The sequence below is a fragment of the Mustela nivalis genome (genome assembly GCF_964662115.1).
Source record: "Mustela nivalis genome assembly, chromosome: 9".
Lineage (NCBI taxonomy): Eukaryota > Metazoa > Chordata > Mammalia > Carnivora > Mustelidae > Mustela > Mustela nivalis.
The window spans coordinates 62701919-62727849 of record NC_139028.1 but is presented as its reverse complement, the minus strand read 5'-3'; the positions used below and the strand labels follow the sequence as shown (position 1 = coordinate 62727849).

The window sequence follows — 25931 nt, the reverse complement described above, 5'->3', positions numbered from 1 at the left end:
GTTTAGGAGAAGAAGCCAATGTAGGGAACTATGGCATAAGAAAACTGGTATGTGGGAGATTGAGAATGTGGTCCCTCTGATGCTGTCCAAATGAGCTTTACATTTCTAATCCATCAGCCTTTCCCCCTCACATCATTCCAATGCTACCTTCTCTTTCTCTGGGTAAGCTATTCCCCCTTTCTCTTTCGCTGAGGAATCCTACCTGGGATCCCAGGGTCTGACATAACCCCTCGTAGGTGTCTCTGGTCTGCAGGTGGGGAACATTGGGCCTCTGGATGACAGCCTCAGCTACCACCTGGTTGGGGCTCTCTGCCAAAAGTTTTTCATATTTCAACACATTCCTGGCCATCCTCTTATTATCTGGGCCTGGAATAAATCAGAGCAGGGAATAATACAGATTAACAAACAATGGTCTCAGAGAGTGCTGCCAAGGTTTCCTATAGCTTCCCAGTCACATGCAACCAGCCACTGGCCACCCTGAAAAGCTCCCGTGTCCATGCACAGGAGGATATAAGGCCCTCAATCCCAGAAGATTACCTGTATTAAGAAAGATTGAGTTAGGTCCAGTAGATCTGAGGGTGCAAAGGACTTTGGGGAAGAAAGTGGTACTTAACACTGTTAGATCAAGGGATCATAAGGATGGCAGCTCTAGGATAGTGTGATGGTAAGTTTTATGTATTAGGAAGAAGCTTAACTCATTCCTTCCTTCCTTCCTTTATTCATTTACCCATTCAATAAATTTTCAGTAAAAATCTACAAGGTACTGGGTACTGTGTTAGAGGCTAACCTCCCAGAGTTTGGAGCCTAATGGAGAAAAGCTACATTAAATAACTACTCACAATGAAACCCGTAACTGCCATGAAATAGAAGTCCAGAGAGCCAGAGCCTAAAGCAGAGAGACCCAACCTATTCTTCCCTACAGCAGTGAAAGCTAATCCATTTCCCAGTCTATGAGATCCTTCAAAATTCCCAACTGGCCTACATATAGAGCAGTGCAGTGTGAGACGGAGGGGTTCTAGGCTTTGGTTCTAGCCTGGGTTCCCCCTGGGGTCTTGTATCTTATCTGTGCCCACCTGTTGGTGCCCACTGTGACTATAAGAGGTCCATGGGCTGGCAGCTACCCATGGCCTGCTAGCCTCTGTGCCTGAGTTTTAGTGCCTCTCAGAAGGACATACTGGATTGTTCTAATGATCCCAAAGCATTGTTCTCTGAGGAGTTCAGTGTGCCTCTAACCACCACCACCACACCCCTGGAAAAAGTTACCAACCTTTTTGTAACAAGAGGCAAAATGAAGTTAAGGAGAATAGAAGTAATGACTCCCAAACCCCAGTGAAAATACTACAAGGCCAGAAATGGAACTGGTAATTTTAATTTGCTTTGTCCTATTCCACCTATAACTGCACATGGTTTGGGTTCTCTGGGACAGGCAGAAATTTTAATAGCCAAACATAAAGAAATAAAGAAGGGCTGGGTTGGGGCACCTGGGTGGCTCAGTGGCTTAGAGCCTTTGCCTTCGGCTGAGGTCATGATCCCAGGGTCCTGGGATTGAGCCCTGTGTCTGGCTCTCTGCTCAGCGGTGAGCTGCTTCCTCCTCTGTCTCTGCCTGTCTCACTGCCCACCTGCGATCTCTATCAAATAAATAAATAAAATCTTAAAAAAAAAAAAAAAGAAAGAAGGACTGGGTTATCATTTTGCCTGTAGTAATTGCCCACATGTCTCCAGACCATATGGCTACTTCCACATCCAACTGTTTGCCCAGTTTCCAGAATGGAATAATGTTACTAAATGGATTCATTAAAAAGCAATAAATACATACAACTGTGAAGTCCTATGTGAAACACTTTATAAATATTAAAATATCACAGTGACTATTTACTTACTTTAGTATCTCACTATCTTATTAAAGGAAAGCCTGGGAAACCAGCTTCCACCAAAATTTTACCTAAAAATACCCAAGCAGAGAACTAGGCTGGGAATTCTTGCTCCTGTTCTACTCTGGTGATGTGATGTGTGAGAAGGGTCAAAGCTGAACCCTGCACTAACAGAGCAGGGTGCTTGATGGCCAAGCGAGCTCTGGTTTAAAGGGAAGAACTGATATCTCTGTGGAAACAGCCAAAAAACAGCCAAAATAATCCTGCGGAATCAGTCCCCTTGCACACACAGCTCTCACTGACTTCGTGTGCGTCCAGTCCTGGCCTTGTTCCCCACTGGAGCAGCACTAACGTACACCCAGCTGCAAGTGGAAGAGGAAAGGGACAGACTGTTACCTCCTTAGCATTTTCCCATAAACCAAAAAATTTCCCCCTGATATATTGATCAGTAGCTAAGTAAGATTCAATCCAAAATTAGAAATGTGGCTTGGATTATAATATTAGAGAAATAAAAACACATAGCTGTCTTTTCCTTGCAGGGATTAAGGGCCAGGAGCAGAAGGGATTTCCCAGTGAATCAGAGCCGTGGCTCATTGATCGTCTATCATTACGTACTGTAGAGAAGAAACTCTCGGGAAAGGCTGAGGGCACAGGAAACATTGCCAGCCTATAAAACAAAAAGAAAGGAAAGGAGGCATTAGCCACACTGAGGATATCTTCTTTGACCAAATCATTAAATGGATTTAAAAAAAAAAACTGTAAAATACTCTTACCACCAGTAGACAATAAGACTCATTGAAATGAGCAGCAGACTAGGAATGTAGAGGTTCTCGGTTCTAATTCAGGATTTTCACCCCTAATGCAACTCAGGTCTCCTCAGTGTCGTCATTTTACAAATGACTCATTCCCACCCTTACCAGGAAAGGTAGAAACATAAATGAAAATAAACTTTCTTAAAGTGCCTCAAATCTTAAAGCATGCAAAACCACATAACTGGAAGGTGGTGTTATTTTGGTATATTTCATTATTAATTTAACATGAAACTATAAAAACCCTAGTAAAAATATAATTTGTTCTCCAGGCTCAGTCCTTCCTATAGTCTACAAAGGTAGCAGGAGGGAGCCAAAGGAAGAACTAAACCTGAAACATTCCCACTGCATAGTAATGACCTCTCCTTGCCACTGCCATTTGACCTTGAGCTACACATGTTCAGAAGTACACAGGGGCTTTCCAGACAAACTGGGGAAAAGAACCCAGTGTAGGTGGGCTGCCATCCTGCCCTGGGTGCCAAGGAATGATGACGAACTGATAGAATCATATATCCTTCTGGTCATTTCATTGTTGCATGCTAAAAATTCATGTTTCAGGGTGCCTGCGTGGCTTAGTTGGTCAGATGTCTGCCTTGGCTCGGGTCATGATCCCTGGATTCTGGGATCAAGCCCTGCATCAGGTTCCCTGCTCAGCGGGGAGCCTGCTTCTCCCTCTCCCTCTGCTGCTCCGCCTGCTTGTGCTTGCTCTCTCAAATAAACAAAGCCTTTAAAAACATTCATGTTTAGTGATAAAAGCAACAATAAGCACACTATGAAACATAAGAGACAGGAAAAAGAAATGCTCTATTGAAACCCAGGGGCTCCAAGCACTTTAGAAGAGGTATAGCGTTTACACATTCACATTTGTTATACATTTTCATATCCTGGTTGTTTTATTCTACATTGTCATCAGGGGGACTTTTTATATCATTTATATCATCTTCGGAGATTGCATTTTTTTTAAAGATTTATTTATTTATTTATTTATTTGACAGACAGAGATCACAAGTAGGCAGAAAGGCAGGCAGAGAGAGAGGAGGAAGCAGGCTCCCTGCTGAGCAGAGAGCCCGATGCGGGGCTTGATCCCAGGACCCAGAGAGATCATGACCTGAGCCGAAGGCAGAAGCTTTAACCCACTGAGCCACCCAGGAGCCCCAGAGATGGCATATTTTAACTGTGGAAAGAAACACACAACTTAGGGACACCTAGGTGACACGTTTGGTTAAGTGTCCGACTCTTGGTTTAGGCTCTGGCCATGATCTTATGGTCATGAGATTGAACCCTTCGAGCGGTTGCACACTGAATATGGAGTCTGCTTGAGATTCTCTCCATCTCTCTCTGACCCTCCCACTTATGCTCTCTTCCTCTCTCTCTTAAATATATACATGATTCTTAAAAACAACAGTAGGTAGCTTGGGTGGTTCAGTCATTGGGCATCTACCTTTGGCTCAGCTTATGATCCCAGGGTCCTGGATCAAGCCCTGCATAGGGCTCCCTGCTCAGTGGGAATCCTGCTTCTCCCTTCCCCACTCTCCCTGCTTGTGTTCCCTCTCTCACTGTATCTCTATCAAATAAATTTTTAAAATCTAAAAAAAAAAAACAAAAACCCACAACATAAATTTACCATCTTAACCATCTCTAAGTGTACAGTTTGGTTATATTAACTACATTCACATTGTTGTGCATCAATCCCCAGAATTTCTCCATCTTGCAAATCTGAAACCCTGGACTCAACAAACAACTCTCAATTGCCCTCTTCCTTTAGTCCCCGATAACCACCATTCTACTTTCTGTCTCTATAAATTTGATTCCTCTAGATACTTCATATAAATGCAATCATACAGTATTTGTCTTTTTGTGACTGGCTTATTTCATTTAGCATAATATCCTCAAAGTTCATCTATGTTGTAGCATGTGTCAGAATTTCCGTTTTTTTTTTTTAAAGATTTTATTTATTTATTTATTTGAGAGAGCGAGAGCATGCACAGAGGGAGAGGGGGAAGGAGAAACAGACTCCATGCTGAATACAGAGCCTGACACAGGGGTCAATCCCAGAACCGCAAGACTATGACCTGTGCCAAAGGCAGATGTTTAACTCACTGAGCCATCCAGGCACCCCTAAGAATTTCCTTCTTTCCTAAGGCTGAATACTATTTTCTTGTATATAGAGACCACATTTTTAATAGCTGCATTTCATTCTACTTAAAAGCTATATCACAGATGACCTAGACATATAGATTGTTTGCAGTTATTTAATACCATTAGTTACTCTGTTCAATAGTTAACAGAGGGATACTTAAGTACTGTATTGGTAACATCAGATTATTAACTCAAGGTTATAGCTTTTCAAATTCTTTTGAGATGAAGAGAACTAAAATACAACTTTATATATTTTTATAACTCAAGGGCTCTTTCATGAGATAAAATTAGATTTTATCAAGAACAAAGCTACATCTGGGGCACCTGGGTGACTCAGTTAAGCGTTTGCCTTTGGCTCAGGTCATGATCCTAGGGTTCTGGGATCAAGCTCCACATCGGGCTCCCTGCTCAGTGGGGAGTTTGCTTCTCCTTTACCCTCTGCTCTTCTACCTGCTTGTGCTTTCTCTCTCTCTCTCTCAAATGAATGAAGAAAGTCTTAAAAAAAAAAAAAGAAAAAAGTTATTTTTGAATGGAATGTGTACACTATATAATGTTACATGAATAAGGTGAATGTACGCTTGTAGTGATAATAGCTTACATTTGTTGAGTGCCCATGTCATGATCAGTGTTAAGGGCTTTACATATATTAGCTCATTTATTCCTCATGACAACCCCTTTGAGGTGAGCATAGAAGGGGAGCAAAATAAGCCACCCCAAAATATGTCTCTTTGGCAAAAGGATTATTTTGAGCTAATTATTTTGAGAAATGGCAGACATAGGAGAAGCTCTGAAAACCAGAAAAGCTACCCTTTTGTGAGAGAAATTTGTATTTATAAAGGAGTCCTCCATTTGTGTCTCCCTCTGTGTACCTGGAAAAGAAGGATGACTCTGAATCACAAGAGAATCTTTTTTTTAAGGTATATTTATTTATTGGAGAGAGAGAGAGAGAGAGCGTGGGTGGGGGGCAGAGGGAAATGGAGAGAAGGCTCAAGCAGACTCCACACCCAGCATGGAGGCTGACACAGAGCTTGATCTCAGACCCTGAGATTACCACATGAGGTGAAACCAAGAATCAGCCACCTAACCAACTACATCACTCAGGCCCCTTGAATCACTAAAGAATCTTATCAATGGAGAAAGCTCACTTAAATCTGCATAACAACCTTACCCTTGTTGGCATTTCCTGGTAACCCCCCAAAATTGGCCTCCCCCCATACCTTTCTTTCTACTGTATTTAGCTGGAAATGGTATTTAAGGTGGAGGCTGAGGCCACTTCAAGGAGTTTCTCATTCTTCCACCCCACCTCCTGTGTATTTTTCCTCTTATTAATCTGTTTTTTATTGCAAAGATGTCTCAGCCAAGCACTCAGAATATTAAAGAATTACTTCCTGCTCCTCCCACTTTCTAACAGCATCAATATTATCCACCTTTTAAAGATTTGAACCCAGGTCAGTCTGACTTCGGAGCCTGTGGTTTAATTACTACGCAACTATCTCTCGTTAAAAATTACTGAAATAGGGGCGCCTGGGTGGCTCAGTAGGTTAAGCCACTGCCTTCGGCTCAGGTCATGATCCCAGGGTCCTGGGATCGAGTCCCGCATTGGGATCTCTGCTCAGCGGGGAGCCTGCTTCCTCCTCTCTCTCTCTGCCTGCCTCTCTGGCTACTTGTGATCTCTCTCTGTCAAATAAATAAATAAATTCTTTTAAAAAAATTACTGAAATAATTTTTTACTAAAATATATCATGAAAAGTTATTATATAAGTGATGGGGGAGCAGGAGGCTGGCTGAGGACAAAGCAAAAGCTGGCACCTTCCACCCCCCTCTCCACCCGCTCCCCTCCGTAATATGTGTAGCATTCCTCAGGCACCCTTGACTGCCATAAAACGATAAATAGTTAACTTGCAGAAAACACAATCCTGCAGAAAAGGAATCTCCCTTGCTCTACAGATGTCCTAGAGATCTACAAACAGGGAGGTTACCTTATCAATAGCACAAATTTCCAGAGGCAAATAACTCTCAGTTCCTAAAGCCCTAATGTCTCCCTCCCCATCATAAACTGGAGGAGGCTGAGGTAGAAGGGAATGTAAATGATAGCAGGATCATAACACCCCACCAAGAATCTCCCTTCCCCTCACCTTCCCCCAACCGCAAGGTATATAACCTGCCATCCCTCACAACCCGGGGCAGCAGCTCCTCCTGCCCACGGGTCCTGTCCCCGTGCTCTAATAAACCACCATTTTGCACCAAAGATGTCTCAAGAATTCTTTCTTGGTCATCGGCTCCGGACCTCAGCCCACCGAACCTCACCTAGGTTCTAGAACTTCATCATAAGTATTATATGTTATATGATATTATATATTACATATAATATTTTCATAGTACAAATAATTATATATCACATGTTTTATATGATAATGAAATATCCACAACTATCCCAAATTTATAAGGGCTAAAAAGGGGACCATAACTGTCTATGAGACAATGCCCAATGTGTTCTATTACTATCGTGTAAAAAAATGTTTGTAAGGGCACAAAGGAGTCTGAGAAGTCTGAGGAGAATTGAGGAAGTCTTCACAAGTAGGTGACATTTGAGCTATGCCTTGTGAGATGAATAAAAATTACCAGACAAAGCACAATTGTGGAAAGGGAGAGTCTACCAGTGAGCGGAGGAGAAACCTGAGTCTTCAGAGGATAAAAAAGCCAAAACCAGTCCTCAGGCGCTGCATTTGAAGCCTGTTTTTCAGGGTAAGCTGCTTGAGTTCATCTTCTCCTAGTCTCTGTGTCAATTCTGTTTTCTTCCTCTATTAAAATCCAATTTCTTCTTGCCTTAGTTGTACTACAGTGATTCTATTAGAGCTTTAATACAGAGCAATTGAGCAGGCGCATTAGGAAGAGCACCCTGGAAAGTCTTACAACAAAGACCCACTTACCAGGAACTTCCATGAGAGGCACAGGCCCATTTGCTACTCTGAGAATAAATCTGTTTTGGCGGCAACATGTGGGTTTGGACCAGCCAAGTCCTCCTCCCTTTTCTCAGGAAAAGGGGGAAAGAGAAAGGAACGTAGGGAGCAGAAATGGTTTATTAGCTTTGGAAACTCTAAGGAATTGGCTCTGTAAACAATATTTCCAGCTTATTCTTGAAGACTATACAATTCTGGTGGGAAACAGATTAGCTATATAAAAGGACAGCAGATCTCCCTATTCAGGGAAATGAGCTTCCACGAGAGGAACTACAACAGCTCATAGATCAAGTGCCAAGGAAAAGCAATCCCTGGAGGAGGCGCTGAGTGTCACTACAAACCAGTGACACCAGCTTGATAGCCAGACCCTAGTCATAGTTACAGTTGGACTCAGCTGCAGATGGGAGAGGATAATGTCGGGGAGGAAGTCCTTCTTCTGCCCATGGTCCTTCTAGCTGGACATAGAATTAAATGGACATGAGACAGATTAACAGGAGAAAATCAAATGTAGTAGGCACGGAAATCCACACAGACACAAAATTCTAAAGACAGTGAGGCAACATGAAGCTTCTATGAGTTAAGAAGGGTAGAGTCATAGGACACAAGGGGGAGAAAGTTCATCAGCAAGAAGGTGAAGGGAGATGTTTGGAGAAACACAGTTGCCCTATTTTGCAGAGTTCTTAGGTCAAGGGGAGCCTCTGTTAATAGCTTTCTGCCTATTACAGACTCTCCTTTCCAACATAATCTTGGCAGTTGCAAGGAGGCAGAGTGCTTTTCCTGCATCTGCTGGGTTTTGATTACTTTAACTCAAAATAATCTTTATGCCAAAGTGGCCCATATTGGGACAGCCTGCCTTGGGCCCCTACCATAACAATCAAACTTCTTCCTTGGATATGGAAATATCATGACAGAACACCTGTGAGAAGACAGAAGCTGCTGACAGCGTAAAAGAGTGCCCTACATCAACTATGAACCCGTTAGACATTTGTCAAGGCCCCTGCTGCACTACAGGTGGGAGCCTGCCTCCTACACAGAAGACGATGGTTTTAAAGCAGTCAAGATGCTGGAAAGAGCACCGGACTAAGAGTAAAACAGACTTGGGCCCTAATCCCAGCTCTATGAACTTCCTGACAAGTTAGGAATTTTTTGGAGATTTAGTTTACTCACATGTGAAATATGGAAATAATAAAACAACTGCCCTGCTTGACTCACATTTGGTCCTGTTGGGAAGATGAAATAAATTGAGACATGAAAATGTGTAGGAAATTGTCAAGCAGATATAAAGCACTATATTTATTGTGATAAAAGTAGTGAGCCTCCCTTACTCCCCTACCTGGAAATAGGCAAAGGCCAAGTGATCCAAGGCGTCCTCTAGACTTGCCTCATCCTCTGTCTTCCATTCTCCATAAGATCCTCGGAAGAGACTGACAGCCTCCTCCAGCCACGGAATGGCATGGTAGTAATCCCCCATGTCATACGCCACCTGTAGGTAACATAAGTACCATCATTAAGCCTGAATCCACAGGTAGAGGAAAGGAAATGACAAAGAGTAAGAGGGCCTATAGAACACAAGCAGGCAAGTTTTCATCTCAAATTCATTTAAATTCAATTTATCAACCATCCATTATATCCAATGCATTGTTCTAGAGGTAGCAAAGACACAAGGGTTCTTGCATTTAAGGAAATTATAATATGGGGAGAAGAGAGATATGAACTCAGTTAACTGTAATACTGGGCAAAATGCACGAATACTCAAAGGAAAAACGCATAATATGTCATGGAGACAGAGAAGGGAGAGACTTGGGAATCTCAGAAGGCTTCATGGAAGAAGTGGCATCTGAGGTAGACTTCCCCTGAAGAAAGAAAAGAATTTCAATGAGCAGAGATTGAAAGGAAGAACATTTTAAAGTGAAGGAATGGCAGAAACAGAGCCAAAAGCAACTGTGTTCAAGTTAGACACTGTGTTATGGCCTAAGGTGAGGAGACGCAAGAAATGAATTTCAAAAGGTAGCATGGGTTAAGTTAATTAGAGTTGTGAGTGTTGGGCTTTTAAAAAGATACTGCCAATAGCAATGCGAGAAATGGACTGAATTCACTCATTTATTTATTCAATATTTACCGAGTATTTGCCATGTATCTGGTGATCCCTGACCTTAAAGAGCTTATAGTCATATGAAGGGCACAAGAGTAAATCGATAATTGCAACACAATGTATTAGACCCACATGGGAATGCTCAAACAGCCCAGTGACTTTTTTCTATATTAAATGTTGGAAGGCGGGAATGTGGCAAGGTTTACTAGAGCTTGTTCCTGTCTTTTAACAGCTTACAGTTAACTAGAATGCCAGCACTGCACGTGGAATTTCCTGGAAGTAGATGTTGGAGACAGCATGGAATTATAAAATCACAGAGTTGGAAGCACTCTTACAAAAAATTCTAATTCTACTCTAACTTCCAACCAGCAAAAAGACAGGGCAGAACCTAGAGGTACTGAAACTCTGCAATCTAAAACAGTAAATCAGCTTTTCTTCCAGGTCTGCCATTCATCTGCCATGTTATTTCTCTGATCCTTACTTTTCCTGTTTATGTAAAAAGGTTGAGTTGAAGAATAACAGCTAAAATGACTGAACTTTTTCTGCAAAGTTAACAATTTGTTTAAGTTTTCCCAAGTCCCAAAAATATGGTAGATTGAGATAACTGGAATCTTTCCAAGCAAAAAGACTTGGAACTTTTGAATAAAATTTAACAAATATTTTATGATATATTTTCAAGAAAGAATGGAATATACCCAAGTACCAGAAACAAAAAAGGAGCTAAAAACCTCAGCAATGAGCTTAAGAGCAGATGCTGAAGCTGCTTAGGATGGGGGCAGTGTTAGTAATCCCGGTACTTAGCAAAATTTGGTTATACTGCCCACATGAGCCCCTCCTTACACCTCCCAAAACCTAGGCACTAGAACAAAGACACACTCATAAAACTGAAATCCATGAAAAACTATACCTTAAAGGAAAGGTAGACCAGAAAAAAATCTACCCATTGTTGCAAAGAGTCAAGAAAACTGGTTTGTTTCTGTCTGGATATTGTTCGGAGGAAGCAAAATGTCTCCTTAAAATATTCACAGTCTTGAGCCTATGTTTCATGTGAGTTTAGGGTATGAATCTGCATTATTCATATAGCTCAGGAAACTCCAGGCCAAGAAATCAATATCAAAATGGATCTATGGTCAGTGCAAATCAAAACCACAATGAGATATCACCTCTTGCCTGTGAGAGTAGCTATTATCAAAAGGACAAGAAATTGTGCTGGCAAGGACATAGAGCAATAGTTCTATGCACTGTTGGCAGGAAAGTAAATTGGTGCAGCCAATGTGGAAAATAATACGGAGGTTCCTCAAAAAATCAAAAACAGAAGTTTGATCTACCAATTCCACTTCTGGTATTTATCTAAATAAAATGGAAACACTAACCCAAAAAGATATGCACCCCCATGTTCATTGCCAGTATTATTTACAACAGTCAAGATATGGAAACAACTTAAGTGTCCATTGATGGATGAATGGATAAAGAAATGTCACACACAGACACACACACACACACACGATGGAATATTATTCAGCCATTGAAAAGGAAAAAGTTGCCACTTCCAACAACATGGATGGACCTTGAGGGCATTACACTAAGTGAAATAAGTTAGACAGAGAAAGACAAATACCATACAATCTCACTTATACGTGGAATCTAAAATAAAAACACAATAACAAAAACCCGAGCCTATAGATACAGAGAACAGACTGGTTGCCAGAGGTGGGAAGTAGGGGGAGAGTGAAATGGGTGAAGGGGGCCAAAAGGCACAAACTTTGTATTATAAAATAAATAAATCACTCAGATATAATGTACTCCAAAAAAAAAAAAAAAAAAAGGAATCTTAGGCCAGTGATACCACCAGAGTACTGGAAAAAGAAAACCCAGAACACTTTGGAGTGATATTCCCATAACTCCAGTCACAGAGATTCTTCTAGATGGGGAAAAAAAGTCCTGCTAAAAATAAGCTCACAAACATAATAAACCGTATCAGGAAATAATCAGTCATGAGCAACAGTCAATAGACATGACTGTGGCAAACTACAATTAGACAACTAAGAATTTCAGAAACTAGAAAGGCTGGTCTGCTTTGAAATAATCCATGGAGGAGGAGATTAGAGATGTGTAGATGAAATAAATTTGGCCACACGTTAATAATTACTGAAGCTTTTTCTTTGACCCGGCAAGACCACTCCCAGATAAATAAAAACAATTGTTCACAGAAAGACAAGAATGTTAATAGCAGCTTTATTCACAGTAGCCCAGGCTGGAAAAAGTGCAAGCATCCATTTCTAGTAGACTGGATAAACAGCATGTAGTATACTCATACAACGGAATACTACTCAGCACTAAAAAGGAATGAACTATTAATAAATGCAACAGGTGGATAAATTTCACAGATCCAGTGTGCTGAAAGAAGCTGGACTCAGGATAGTACACATATACTGTATGGCTTAGGACAGTTCCTGGGCACCCAGGCAAGGGTTGAGAGGAAGGGAGGGATCAGGAGTGGTGAGGAGAAAGAGAAGGGGGGCTTTATTGAGCTATATGTAAATTCATTTTTTAATATTAACCTTAATGCCTTCTGTTTTACATAAATTCCTTTTTAAAAATTTGAAATGAACATTGCACAATTTTAACATATTTCACCTCAATTATAGATATAATTGCTTGTTATATTATTTTATATAGTTTTCTTATATTTGAAATGTTTTATCTTTTAAAATAAGTGAATCAAGACAAAAATAAAGATGGCCAGTGAGGGTTTCAGGAAGGCACTTACTGCATTTTCAACATATGGTTTTAGTTTCAGAAAGGCTTCACAAATGAAGTGTATATTGGTACCATACACAGAACTATTTTACCTGGCTGAAATTTAAATTAGCCATGAACATGATGATTGAGCTGATTCCATTCAGAATCCTAGAGAAGGGAAAATGGTACATAGAGAGGCTTAGGGCAACCCACTCTGCACTAATTTGGAAGACTGATCTCTAAAACTTAAAATCAGGGCACATGAGGCCCAGTCTCAGATATGCTAATGAATACTGCAGGGGCTGGGAAAATTTACTTTCCTGCAATACACATCTTCAAAATTAAAAAGGACTTACTCCATTACTTCTTGTGGCAAAGGCTAACAAAGAATATATTGTAAAATAACCTCAAGTGTGCTTATAAGTTATGATCAAAGATCAGTTAAATTTCTCATATGGAAGGTTCCTGAAGTCTATTTCCTCAAGTAATCTTCAGTGAATGGCCTCAGCTTTTTGACACTACCTTAATCCAATACTTCTAAATGCTCAGGAAATGTTGCAAGGAATTCCAGAAAGTCTCAGGAGGCTGAGTTTTCGTGACCTTACCTCACATCTCTATCTCTTCTCCCCTCCCCCAACCTTGAACCCTGCTTCTCCTTTCCACCCAGCCTTTCATCTGCTGGCAGGGCACTACTGTTAGGGTGACCCCAGGACCATTTTTCCCAGTCCCAATTTATATCTGTCGTCCGGCCATAACTAGTAGTAACACTCCCTTTACTCTCCAGAATATCCTGCGTATGTGATCACCTTAGTTATTATGGAAAGAACATGGGACTCAGGGTTAAAAGACCCAGGTTCAGAATTTATTTCTGCTACTTAAAATTGTGTAACCTTGGGCAGATTATTTACCGTATCTGACCTTCGGCTTCTTCATCTGAAAATGGAGAATTATACCAAATTTCCAAGTTTGCTGGAAGGACTTAAAGCATGTAAAAGCAATCAGGATATAGTTCCTTTATCCATAAAAAAAAAAAAAAAAAAAAAAAAAAAAACAAGGGCTGAGCACTTCGCTCTCTCTCTCTGGATACCTTTACCTTGCCAACTTGGAAGCAGTCATCTGCCGTGAGGGAGAAGAGCCTCCTGGGGCTGTACAGGTCAGTGACGGCGGAGCCAGCGACTCTTTGGAAGACGCCTCGGGCCAGGCCCTTCACGTTGAGCATGTACACATCCTGCAGCCGCATCAAGGCTCTTGCTGCTCCCTCCACGTCCTCAAAGGCTGGGAGGTCCTGCTCCACCTTCTCATAACCATCTTTCAGAGCTGTCAAGGTGGTAAAAACACCAATCCACCATTCAAAAAACAGGCAGTGAGCATTTAATACAGGCAAGGCATAACCACCTCTTCAAATCTTTTGTGAGCAAATAACATGTTTTATGTGTTTTTATTTCCCATGGCTAGCAGAGTCCTGGTGCAGAGTGGAGGCTTAATACAATCTTCTGAATGAGGAACATAAGCTCTAGAGTAAAAACTAAAGCACACGCATGTTGTTCCATCCTGTCTCCAGGAATCTTGCACTTTGTGGGGATAACTGTTCTTCCTCCTAATCTCCCCAAAGTCAACAAATTTCTTCAAGTACAAAGTAGAATAAATTAGGAAACTGACCTTGCTTCAGATCACATTATAGTTTAATCAAGTAGAAATTATTAGACAAATATGTAAATGGAATGATATAACCTGTACTTCTTCATAGGGTTATGGTGAAGCTCAAATGAGATAATGGACATGAAAGCATCTTTTTTTTTTTTTTTGAAGATTTTAATTTTAAGTAAGCTCTACATCTAACATGGGGCTGGAACTCACAACCCCAAGATCAAGAGTCTCAAGCTCCACCATCTGAGCCAGCCAGGCCCCCCAAAAGTGCTTTCTAATGTACAATCACATAGACATATTAACAAGAGGACCTTAATTCTCTGTTAATAGCAAAAGCTATGAAGATGGAGTAATACCTACCCACTTCATTACCCTTCATCACATTCCACCAGAATCTCTCTCCTTTCCAGAATCAGGAGACAGAATCTTCTCTTACCCTCCAGCCCTCCTCCTCATTACCTCGGATGTTCTCACTGGCCTCCAGACTATGTACCACATTCCTCCAGTCAGACTGTAGGCGTTTGATGAGAGTAAATGCAAGCAGAGGGTTAGACACAGGGGTTGCCGAATCCTCGTGCAAAGAAAGCACCTTGTCATAGAATCTGGAAGAGAGGAGTAGAACGATCTCGCTTACTGATACAGCCACCGCCCCTAGCAAAGGCTGGCATGGTGTATGTGCATTTGGAGTAGTTAAAAATGAAACATGAACCCCTGGCAACTCACATAATCCTCTAGCCAATAAGCTCAAAGAACATGAAAACTACCAAGACAAGAGAAGGAGGTCCATTCATTTGTTCATTCAATGAGTCAGTCTCTGCTCATCAGTTACTGTACATCAGGGACCACACTAGATGCTAAAGATTCAAAGGCAAGACAGGGTGGAGCTCTCAAGCAGTTCACAAGCCAGAAAATCTTTCCGCTCATCATTCTCTTATCAATATTTAGAATCTGGTAGAAGCTCAAAAATGTTGTGAAATTAATTGCAATAATTGATACCGGCTAGGAGAGAAGAGAGCTTATAAAGAGCCATGTAACGCTCCAGCTACTTGGAGGCAAGGCCCCTAACCCAGGCGGAAGTTAGAAGGTGTAAGGGAAGACTTCCTGGAGGAAATGGCACTTGATCTGAGTCCTAAAGGATTAAACAATTGAAAGCTGCTACTTACTGAGCCTTTACCACGAGGCATTCTGCTAAGTGCTTTATATATATTTTGTCTCATTTAATTCCCCCACCCTCAGATTAGATTTTATCAAACCAACAATGAAGAGAGAAAAAACTGAAACCAAGGCCACACTGTTAGTGACAAAACCAGATCTGAACCCAAATCTTCCTGACTCTGAAGCTTGCTCTCAGCTGATTTTGCCATACTGTTTCCATGGAGCTAAAACAAAAAAGGAAGAATTTTTTTTTTTTTTAACTTGAGTATAGTTGACTCACAGTGTTACATTAGTTTCAGGCGTACATCACAGTGATTCAAAAAATACAGAACACTTCACGAATTTGCATGTCATCCTTGTTCAGGACCCATGCTCATCTCTGTATCACAGGAAGAATATTTTTTGATCCAATGGGACTAACATATACAAAAGCACAGCGGCTTGACAAGTATGTGTTCATTAATAAGTCGGTCTAAACTGGTTACTTGCTAGATGGCAGACTCCATGCTAGATGCTAGGGATGAAAAGACAAGACATGACGAAGGGAGGAGAGGCAGTCAGAGACAATTCAACGTGCATGAAGGGACAGAGAGAAATGGTAGGGGGAGTTCTGAGCTGTTCAGTAGTGCTGGAACCCTAGGTGTGTTGGGAGGATGATGGGTAGGTCAGACTGGACAAGAGAAGAGCACCCCACAGGCCCTGCTGAGGAATTTGGGTTTTGTCTTGAGTGCAATTAGAAGCTGCCAAAAGGTTTTAGGTGAGAGTTGGATACACTAGGAAATGTTTACATATACGAATCTGTGCGAGGGTGGGGTTCAGAAGTGGGGAAGAGTGGAGGCAGAAAGAACTGTCTGGAGGTCAATTCAAAACTGGAAGCAAGAGTAAGGAGGGTCTGAACCATAATAATGACAGTGGGGGCAGAGGTCGGGATAAATTCAAGGGACATATTCAGGAAGAAGTCCACATAAAAAACTAGTAGCTGTAATGGGGGAGGTGGATGTGGGGTGGTCCAGCAGGCATCCAGCCTCTCTGGCTTGCCAAATGTGTAGAAAAGGACCAGAAGTGACCATCTTTCTAGTTAATTTCTCTCCTTTTCAGATGTCCTAAAACAGTGTTCACATCAGCAAAAGATGCTGTTTCCTTTCCTGGCATACTACAATTATTCCATTTCTAACACACTATTGGGATTAACATGATTACAATTTATTTATGATAATAAGGCAGACCTAAGAGTTGTTGGCATGCCCTCTAAAATTTTTTCCCTTGATTTAAAATTATTAATTCCAGGAGTAATATAATAACAACAATGGAAGTAAAAAGGAAAAAGTGTGTGCAAAGTGAAGAGGACATGGGTTTAAAGGCATGTGCTCAAGAGTGGTGAGAAAATAGGCATTCTTTGGCCAGAGTGGAAGACTTGAGTGAGGAGGTAGGGATGAAAGTTAAGAACAGAGGGAGTGGCAGGGCTGGGGGATTCATTGCCTTGAAACTGAGTCTGACCTAAGGGTTTCTCAAGGGTGGAGCCTGAAATAGAAGATGACTTGCCTCCAGGTGCCTCCAGGGAGCCAAGAGTTGAATTCAAGCATAAACTAAGGGAGGAGAATCTGAGCCTCGGTACCCCAGAGAGGAAATGAGAACCCTGTCAAGTCCCAGGATGTCTCTGATCTCTGAAACAAGGCACTTTGAGAATGGGTACTCTACAGTTTTAAAAACTAAACCAGCCTCCTGGGGTGGGATTTTTATTTTTATTTATTTATTTTTTTTTTACTGCCCATTATTTCCTGCTCCTGCTCCTGCTCCAGCTCCATATGGAACTACTTAGTGCAAGATATTTCATTGCTAGACGAAAACACTTACAAGCAGAGACTTGGGCTTGAATCCAGCCTGAAGAGTAAGTATCCAAGGACAACTGAGGCTGAGTGGGCAGTAATTTTAAAGACAGTTGGATTGGAAGGAGACCTGGCCTCCAACTGTCCCTCAGTTTGCTCCTCTGTAATAAGACAGAACTGGTCTAATCTAGAAGGTCTCTCTGGATCCTTTCAGCATGACCATTCTATTGTTTCTTTCCATCATCTTTTCCATAACTGAATAAATAGATTCTTCATTTGGTGCTTGAGGATGTTTAACAGGCATCAGAGGAAAGACACAAGACAGAGATGTGAAAATTTCCCCCAAATCCTCCAGCATTCAAAAGCCCTAGTGCCTTGTTCTCTTCGCATGGTACTTTGTGTTATGGGGTCAGTTTATTTAGGGCAGGGGTTTGATCTCTACGGCAGCACATAATTCAGTTCAGCTTTCAGATACATCATTTTTCTGTAACACAAAGAAAAAACCTATCAACAGATATCTGAGACTGGTTTGGAATCCAAACATTGGCCCTATTCCCAGCCTCTGAGCAAATAGCTGGTTTTCAGAGACCGAATCACTGGATGCTGAATTCAAACCTTAAGTTTTCCTAAATGGCTTTTTGCTTTAGCAAATGTTGCTGAGAGTAGAAAATCAGATCCTTGCTTCAAGAATCTGCACATAAAATTTGCAACCCAATCCTGCATTAAACATAGCCTGGATAGGTTATCCAGCCGCAATACGTAGGCCATTTTAATTCAATATGTTTCTCCTTGAGAATTCAGCAATGGCTGTGTCTCAGATCTTCTGAGACATTCCAAATGCTTAATTCATAACCCAAAAATTACTGCTGCTGGTAATACTTTTTCAATCTTGGTAGCTTTTTAAAACTGAAATAGCAAAATAAAAAAAAGCTATATATATATGTATATTTAACTAGTAAAATTTTTATTCATTAACTTGAGGTAAGGAGTAGTTTCAACATTGAAAAATATTTTTTTTTAAAAGCTTTTGTTTATTTATATGAGAGAGAGAGCAAGAGAGTACATGGGGGGCATGGTGCAGAGGTAAAGGGAAAACTTGCTGAACAGGAAGCCAGCCTCTGCTAGATCTAGGATCCCAGAATCATGACCTAAGCTGAAGGCAAACGCTTAACTACCTGAGCCACTCAGGCACCCCCAAAATATTTTATTTCTAAATTCAGAAATTTAAAGAAGACTATCTACTGAGGTCCTTAGAAATAACATCTCAAGTCACATTAGATCACCAGATTGGGATTATAAGGAAAATAAGTAGAACTGCCAAAATTTTTGTTTTAGAAAGCAAATATCTCACTAGGTTTTAGAGCATTGACTAAGGAACAGACAGTCTCTAAGATATCAAACTAAACTTTCTGAAATTAAATGTTCATAGCTCATAGGAGAAGAGAATCTAGAATTTTTCTGAATCTTTCTTATTATCTAGGCTCTCACAATCTTAGTTACTGCTTAGAGACAAAGGTGGAGTCTAGTTTCACCAGGCAGTCTCAAAATAAAAAATCACACAGAGCTAACATTTGTTGAGCACCTACTACATTTCAAGCAATATGATAAATGCCTTTACATGGTACTAATCCTTCTACCAAGTCTGTGGGATAGGTGCTATCATTATCATCATTTTGCAGATTAGGAAAATAATGCTTAAAGAGGTAAAGGACCTTGCCCAAGGTCAGAGCCAAGGATTCAAGCAAAGGTCTATTAAATTCCTGCATCCAGACTCTTAACCACTATGTACTCCAGCTATTCATAAAATCTCAGCAGTTATGGGGTTTGGTCTGGGTCCTGGCACAGCAGATAAAGCAAGCAGTAAGGACCTACCTGATGGCATAATAGCAAGAAACAATCAAAAGAACTATGTCCTAGTCCTGGATTTTGCTACCTACTAATGTATAATCTCAGGTAAGGCTACTAAACTTTAGTTTTCTTATATTTTAAATGATTTCTCATTTGTTTATGAGAGCCATACAAACCTATTTCAAAGCATGTGTGTAAGGAGCAAATGAAATTAGGGTTCAATGAAAAAGCTGTGACGATGACAATGGTGATGAGACAGTAAAAGAGACCAGCATCAGTGTCCCCCATTCCCCTCCATCAGTCACCCTGATCCACAGTGCCATCTCTCTGTTATGAACCTGTTCCCTGGGAGGCCTGGCATCAGGATCTTGCCCCCACCCCCCATCTCTACCTGAGTCACCCAACTAAAGAGATTAGTGGTATGAGAATGAGCACATGGAAGCAGGGAACTTGGTGGAATCTCAAATCAAAGAGAAGAGTCTTTTATTTCCACCAATAAACCTAGACTCCGATGCATGTGGACTAAGAACAGAATTAAAACATTTTGCTTTATAGAGTAGGCCCATAAAACTTATCCTTTACTATTATAACACACACATACATTTTGTGTGTGTGCATGTGTGTATATTCAATTCACACTATGCAAAACTGATAGTAAATTTAAACACACATATAACTGCTTATATGCAAGCTACATACTTAAGAGCACATACCAAATCACACTATCATTCAGTCGCCATTGAGTAAAAAGATCTTTCACACTCGCTTCCACACATAGCCTGATTCTCTCCAACAGGGCTCTCACCCACTGCCACAGTGTCCCCCATGCCTTCTTCCCATGCACCCCAGAATTTTAGTATTACTATCGCATACACTCGCTTAGCTATATCAGCGGTGCATTGTGAGACAGCTCTCTGTTGGCCTCAGCTCAGCAGAGGGCCAGATGATGTAAGACATATTTCAATTTATTCAGATAGCTATGTTGTTACAGCACTGCTGGAGGTTTCTTCATGTCCTAAACAGAGAAGACACAACATACTCAATCACAATGTATCACACAATACAGTCATTCATTTTTCAGTTTGATAGTCAATATTGATAGTCAATGCCCCAGCATGCCAAGTCTACAGTCTTTTATGCCACAGTGTGTAGCACTCGAGTTTGCTGCTTGTATGGCAAACAGTATTAGCTGAGCATCGGCTTGTGTGTGCTGCACGCAGTATCCTCTAGTATCAAGTATGGTTTTCCCTACTGTTTTCTTGGTCTCAATATATACATGTTAAATCTCAATTATCTCATATTTAGAATTTAAATATTTTTTTGAAGATTTTATTTATTTGACACAGAGAGAGAGATCGCAAGAAGACAGAGAGGCAGGTAGAGAGAGAGGGGGAAGCAGGCTCCCTGCTGAGCAGAGAGCCCAATGCAGGGCTCGATCATAGACCCTGAGATCATGAGCTGAACTGAAGGCAGAGGCTTAACCCACTGAGCCACCCAGGCGCCCCTTTATTTAGAATTTAGAGAACTCTTATTAAATATGGGAAGAGAAGGAGAGTTGAAAACAAAGGAGACAGTGGACATCTCTGAATAATAATCATGATGCCACCGACTCCAAGCTCCCTGAGGTCAGAGTTGGGTCTTGCTCACCATTTTATCCCCACTGCCTGGAAAAGTATGTGGCTCAGAATAGGCAAACACCCCCACTGAATGAGTTAATGAACACGAAACCTTATTCATATACTGAGCTGTACAAGCAGCATCCAGAATGCTGCAGACATATCCATACCATCGTGCCCATCCAGTCCCAAAGGCACGTAAATCTCACACAGGGTCACACAATGTCACTTCCTACTAAACACCCCTTCTCTGTCACACACGTGGCTACAGTGACACTGTATTTTCTCCCTCTCACTCTTGCAGTCGCGCTGTGTCTCTGTGGCACAGAGCCTGGGGACCCACCCGCATGCACTATGAGGTCCTCCTACTAGGCCTGAGTCACTCCCACCACAATTTGCCACAGCGCATCAACTTGGCTGTGTGAAGATGGCCCTGGGTGCCACTGGGTGTGTGCGACGGAGTTCGAGGCTCCACACTGTGTGATACAGCGTCCCCAAGGTCACGCTCGGTCTCTTTCTCCTTTATCTCATGCCACGGTGTGTCGGGGGTCCCACACAGGGGGACACTGAGTCCGACAGCCACAGTGGGCCACGCGGTGTCTCAGCCTTACGGTCTAGTGAGGGTCTTAACCCTACTCTCAAACGGAGTCTGAGGTCCCACGCTGAACTACAATAAGACTGAGTCACCCGCCACCCTACCGCACGGTGCCTCGGTCTCGCCCTCTGACTCAGTCTCCCCAACTCACGCGCCTCCGGGACCACCGCGCGCGCTTTTTCTCACCTGGTCAGGTCGCGCAGCCTCGCCTCCTCCCCGCGCAGGTAGCGCCGCAGCAGCCCCAGCAGCCGGCGCTCAGGCGCCAGGGCGCGAGCCACGCTGGTCAGCGCCGAGAACGTGTCCCCCCGCGCCGCGGCCCCTGACGGGTCCCCTGCCCGGAGCGCCAGCACCGCCAGCAAAGCCACCAGCCCCGCCGCGGGGCCCATCGCCGGCTCTCGCGCGTGTCCCCTCGGACCTTCGGGCCAAGCTCCGGCGCGCGCCGGTCCCGCCCACCCCACCCCACCCCGCCCCGCCCCGCGCCGCCAAGCCCCGCCAAGCCCCGCCGGACTCGGGCCCGCCCGGCAGCCCCGCCTCAGGGCCCCCGCCCTCCTTTGCTCTGACGCCTCCCGGCGCTCGCCGTCTCTGCCTCGGCTGCCCCCTAGCTCCTCCGCGGGCGCCGGGACTGCGCTGAGGGTCCGCGGGCCCTTCACCAAAGCGCAGCCCTGGCAAGATGTTTCCACGATGCCCGGTTCACGCTCGGGGAAACTGAGGCGCGGGTGTGGGAGGACGAATTCCCTGGTCTACGGCTGAACAGCGCCACCCTCGAATACTCACCCTTCTGGACGGGGGTGGAAGTACAGACACTACTGGATTCTGATGGGGAAATCCAGGTGAGTAAATGAGGTGGTTCCTCATGACGACGCGGTGCGCGGGGAGAGCTGTGGAGGAGCAGAGGGAAGGAAACACTTCACAGAAGACTTGACATCTGAGCCATCATGAAAGGCAGAATTCTGACCGAAGGTAAAGAGGGTGAAGTTGATTAGGGTCGCTGCATGACAAATCTAGGACCTATCAAACCTAAAACTGGGATCCTGGGTCATTGCTCTATACCACATACCTATGGCCACTTAAGCAAAAACATTATTATTATTGTCTGATTAGGCTACTTCCCCCCTCCCCCCGCCAGGCAATGTTCATTTGTTCATTCAACAAATACTTAGCACCTCTGTCACGATGCTGAGGACATAGAGAAATAGCACATCCAACCCCTGACTCACGAGGGAAAACAGATGTAAACAAGTAAGCACAATAAAGGGCTCTCAGGAAAAGAGAGAGTTGTGCAACAAGCTCAGGGTGGTACAAGTGAAGTATGACCTCCAGGTAAAGCTTTCAAAAATACGGTTCTAAAGACTCATTGTTGCGACCTTAGAAAGATTTAAAGGCATTGCCTAGTAGAGCTTCAGAGAATCTTAAGGGCATTTCTTAGAGTCTTTCTGGTAAACAAGGGAACTTCAAAGAGTCTTAAGAGTGTTCTCTATATTGGGGCGCCTGGGTGGCTCAGTGGGTTAAGCCGCTGCCTTCAGCTCAGATCATGATCTCAGGGTCCTGGGATGGAGTCCCGCATCGGGTTCTCTGCTCAGCCTCTCTCTCTCTCTGCCTACTTGTGATCTCTGCCTGTCAAATAAATAAATAAATAAATAATCTTAAAAAAAAAAAAAAGAGTGTTCTCTATAAAGTAAACTATTTCAACTGGCAAAAATGCTTCTAAGAATCTTAACATTATTGTACCACAGCATCCCGACTCTCAGCCTAAGTTGCCCAAAAAGAAATATAGATGTGGCTTTTAACAGAGTGAATTCCAATAAGGTTTATAGAAAATAATCAAAAGTTTTAAATGAGGGGCACTTGGCTGGCTCAATCAGTGGAGCATGTGACTCTTGCTCTTAGGGTTATGAGTTAGAGCTTTGTGTTCGGTACAGAGATTACATACATACATATACTTTAAAAAAAAGTTTTAAGATAATTTTATCAGAAGAAGCACTGTAAGTTTGAGTGAAAGACAAAGAAAATACCAAAAAAAAAAAGGGGGGGGGAGAAAAAAGGGAGGGAGGGAGGAAAGAAGGAAGGAAGGAAAGAAGAAAAGGAAGAAAAAAGATGCCATCAGACCCTGGTATCAGTTTTCTATTGCTGCTGTAACAAATTACCACAAACTTAGTGACTTGGAACAACTCAAATTTATTATCTTACATTTCTGGAGTTTAGAAGTCTGAAATGGATTTCACTGGGCTGAAGTCAAGGTGTCTGCAGGGCTGTTTCTTCTGGAGGCTCTGGAGGAGAATCTATTCCTTGCTTTTTCCAGTTTTATGGGATGCCTGCATTTCTTGATTCATAGCCCCTTCCTTCATCCTCAAAACCATAGATATAACATGTTTACATTTCTTTTTGACTTTGCTTCTACTGTCACATCCTCCTCCTCTGACTCTTTTAAGGACCTTTGTGATTACACCAGTCCCACCAAGGATAATCTCCCCATGTCAAGATCCTTAACTTAATCATACCCTGAAAGTCTCAGGTTTGGGGAACTAGGACATGGGCATCTTTAGGAGGGGTGTTACTCTAACTACTATAACCCCCAAACTTCTGTGGGCAGAAAGCAGTCTGAGATGACTACTCAGTTGTAAATAAAGGCCCATGGCCATGTCAACATTTTTTCAATCAGAAGTATTAGGAGGGAAAGTGTAATGGAGAGGGAGTCAGACTGGAAAGAGATAATGTAACCAATTGTGGTTAAAACAGCTTTTTGGGGCACATTTTGCAAATATCAGATAGCAATGTGAGCACATTTTTAAGTTCACACATCCTCCCAATCCTGAGGGCCTCAGAAAGGGTTTGTGCAAATTAGGTGCCTTGAAGCTTAAGCTTCATGGCAAATCTGCCTCTGGTCGCCACTAAGGACATGGACTCTGAATCTACACTACCTGGGTTCAGTTCTTTGCTCCATACTTATGTTGTCTTCACTGATGTTACAGATTGGGTATTCCCAGAAGCAGACGCTGAGATAGAGTTTGGGGTGTAAGATATTGATTACAGATCAACATCTGTGAAGGGGAGAGAAAGAAAGGAATGGAAGAGGAAGAAGTCAAAGAGACCTGATGAAGTTTTGATCAGAGTGGCAGGAGGGCTTCAGCTAGTTTATCCTGTCAGAGCTGTCTCATGTCAGGTCTGAATGGCTGGGCATTTATTCCTTCACCTCACTTGGTCATTGTTTAGGGTTCATTGAACTTCTTGGATCTTTAGGCTCATGTCTTTTGTCAAATTTGGGAAATGTTCATATATTATTTCTTCAAATACTTCTTTTACAAACTCTTCTGGAATTTTGATGACATGAATTAGATAACTGCCTCGTAAGGCCTCAGGCTCTGTTCATTTTTTTAAAAACATTTTTTCTCTGTTGTTCGGATTAGTTGATTACTATGAATTTATCTTCAAGTTCACTGATTCTTGGTTGTCATCTCTGTTCTACTGAGTCCAATGAGTTTTTTGTTTTGGTTATTTTACTTTCGATTGTAACATTTCCATTGGGTCCTTCTTTATATTTTCTTTTTCTTTGTTGATACTTTCTACCTTTACATTCATTTCAGGAGTGTCCACTTGGGTGGCTCAGTTGGTTAAGCATCTGCCTTCAATGCAGGTCATGATCCCAGGGTCCTAGGATCTAGCCCTGCATCGGGCTCCCTGCCCTTGCTTCTCTCTCTCCCTCTCTGTCAAATAAATAAATAAGATCTTTTTTTTTTTAAATATTCATCATTCTTCTTGGAACATTTTATGAGTCTTCTATAATTTTCAACATTTGTGTTATTTCTTCCTGGATGTCTTTTGATTGCCTTTTCTCATACTTGAGATCTTCCTGGTTCTTCAAATGCAGAATAATTTGGATTAAATACTAGGTATTTTTGAATATATAAGTGTCGTCTACGTCTTATTTAAATCTTATGGAAAATATTAATATTTTTGTGCTAGCATATAATTAACTCAGTTGGATTCAGGCCACAAGTTCTGATCTGCCTTCTGTGGCCATGGTTTCAATGTCAGTTCAATTCCCAAAGTGTTTGCAATGCCATTCAGATCTGTCCCAGTTGTGCATCACCTTTGGATCTAGACAGTGGTGTATCCCATACCTCAGTACTTAGGTCTATGACATGCAATTTAGCATCAGATCTGTGCATGCAGAGCTAAGGGGTGAATCCAGGAATCATGGGGTGGATCTCTTGAGCTTTTCCCTCTCTGCAGTCTCTATGATAGTTTCCAGTCCCCTGAGACTTCTCTTTTTGGTTCTCTGGCCAGAAACCTGGCCTTCAAACAACTCTACTCTGTTGTGTGCTTCTCTTGACTTCATATGTCTGGGCCAAGTTGCAAGAGGACACAGAGAGAAAAAGATCAGTGGGGGTTTCCACACCCTGTTGGTTGCTGAAAACAAAATTTACAGCATTATTTGAGATGGTCCTAATGTATGTAGATTAATACATAAGATAACTCAAAGTTTTAGACAGCCATAGGAACCTCACTACCACCACTGCCACTGGGGCCACTACTGTGAGATTGCCTGGGGGAGATGTGTGGGGTAGGAAAAAGAGAAAACGAAAGGGAATCACGAGATATTCCCCCTCTGAGTCTGAGGAGTTCTAGTCCCT

The 25931-nt window shown here is 42.3% G+C and overlaps 1 protein-coding gene and 1 long non-coding RNA gene across 9 annotated transcripts in view; one reads left to right on the top strand and one right to left on the bottom strand.

The window, feature by feature from the left end:
• Positions 1–21736, bottom strand: part of P4HA3 (prolyl 4-hydroxylase subunit alpha 3) — a 38736-nt gene extending 17000 nt beyond the window's left edge. For 5 of the 7 annotated variants that reach the window (XR_014316461.1, XM_082749747.1, XM_082749752.1 and 2 more), the window contains exons 1-6: positions 21487–21736; positions 14720–14862; positions 13707–13930; positions 9113–9262; positions 2487–2538; positions 203–366 (exon numbers count right to left, since the gene is read on the bottom strand). Coding sequence is in view for 6 of the 7 variants with exons in the window: in XM_082749747.1 (XP_082605873.1) it covers positions 203–366; positions 2487–2538; positions 9113–9262; positions 13707–13930; positions 14720–14862; positions 21487–21686 (933 nt within the window). In the remaining variant the exon portion in view is untranslated. Of the gene's footprint in view, positions 1–202; positions 367–2486; positions 2539–9112; positions 9263–13706; positions 13931–14620; positions 14863–21486 lie in introns of those variants that run through there. The other 2 variants (XM_082749748.1, XM_082749751.1) reach the window with 2 other exon arrangements.
• Positions 21737–21821: 85 nt separating this feature from the next.
• Positions 21822–25931, top strand: part of LOC309873685 — a 35187-nt gene continuing 31077 nt past the window's right edge. For both annotated transcript variants that reach the window (XR_014316470.1, XR_014316471.1), the window contains exon 1: positions 21822–22260. This is a non-coding gene — a long non-coding RNA (uncharacterized lncRNA). The remainder of the gene's footprint in view (positions 22261–25931) is intronic.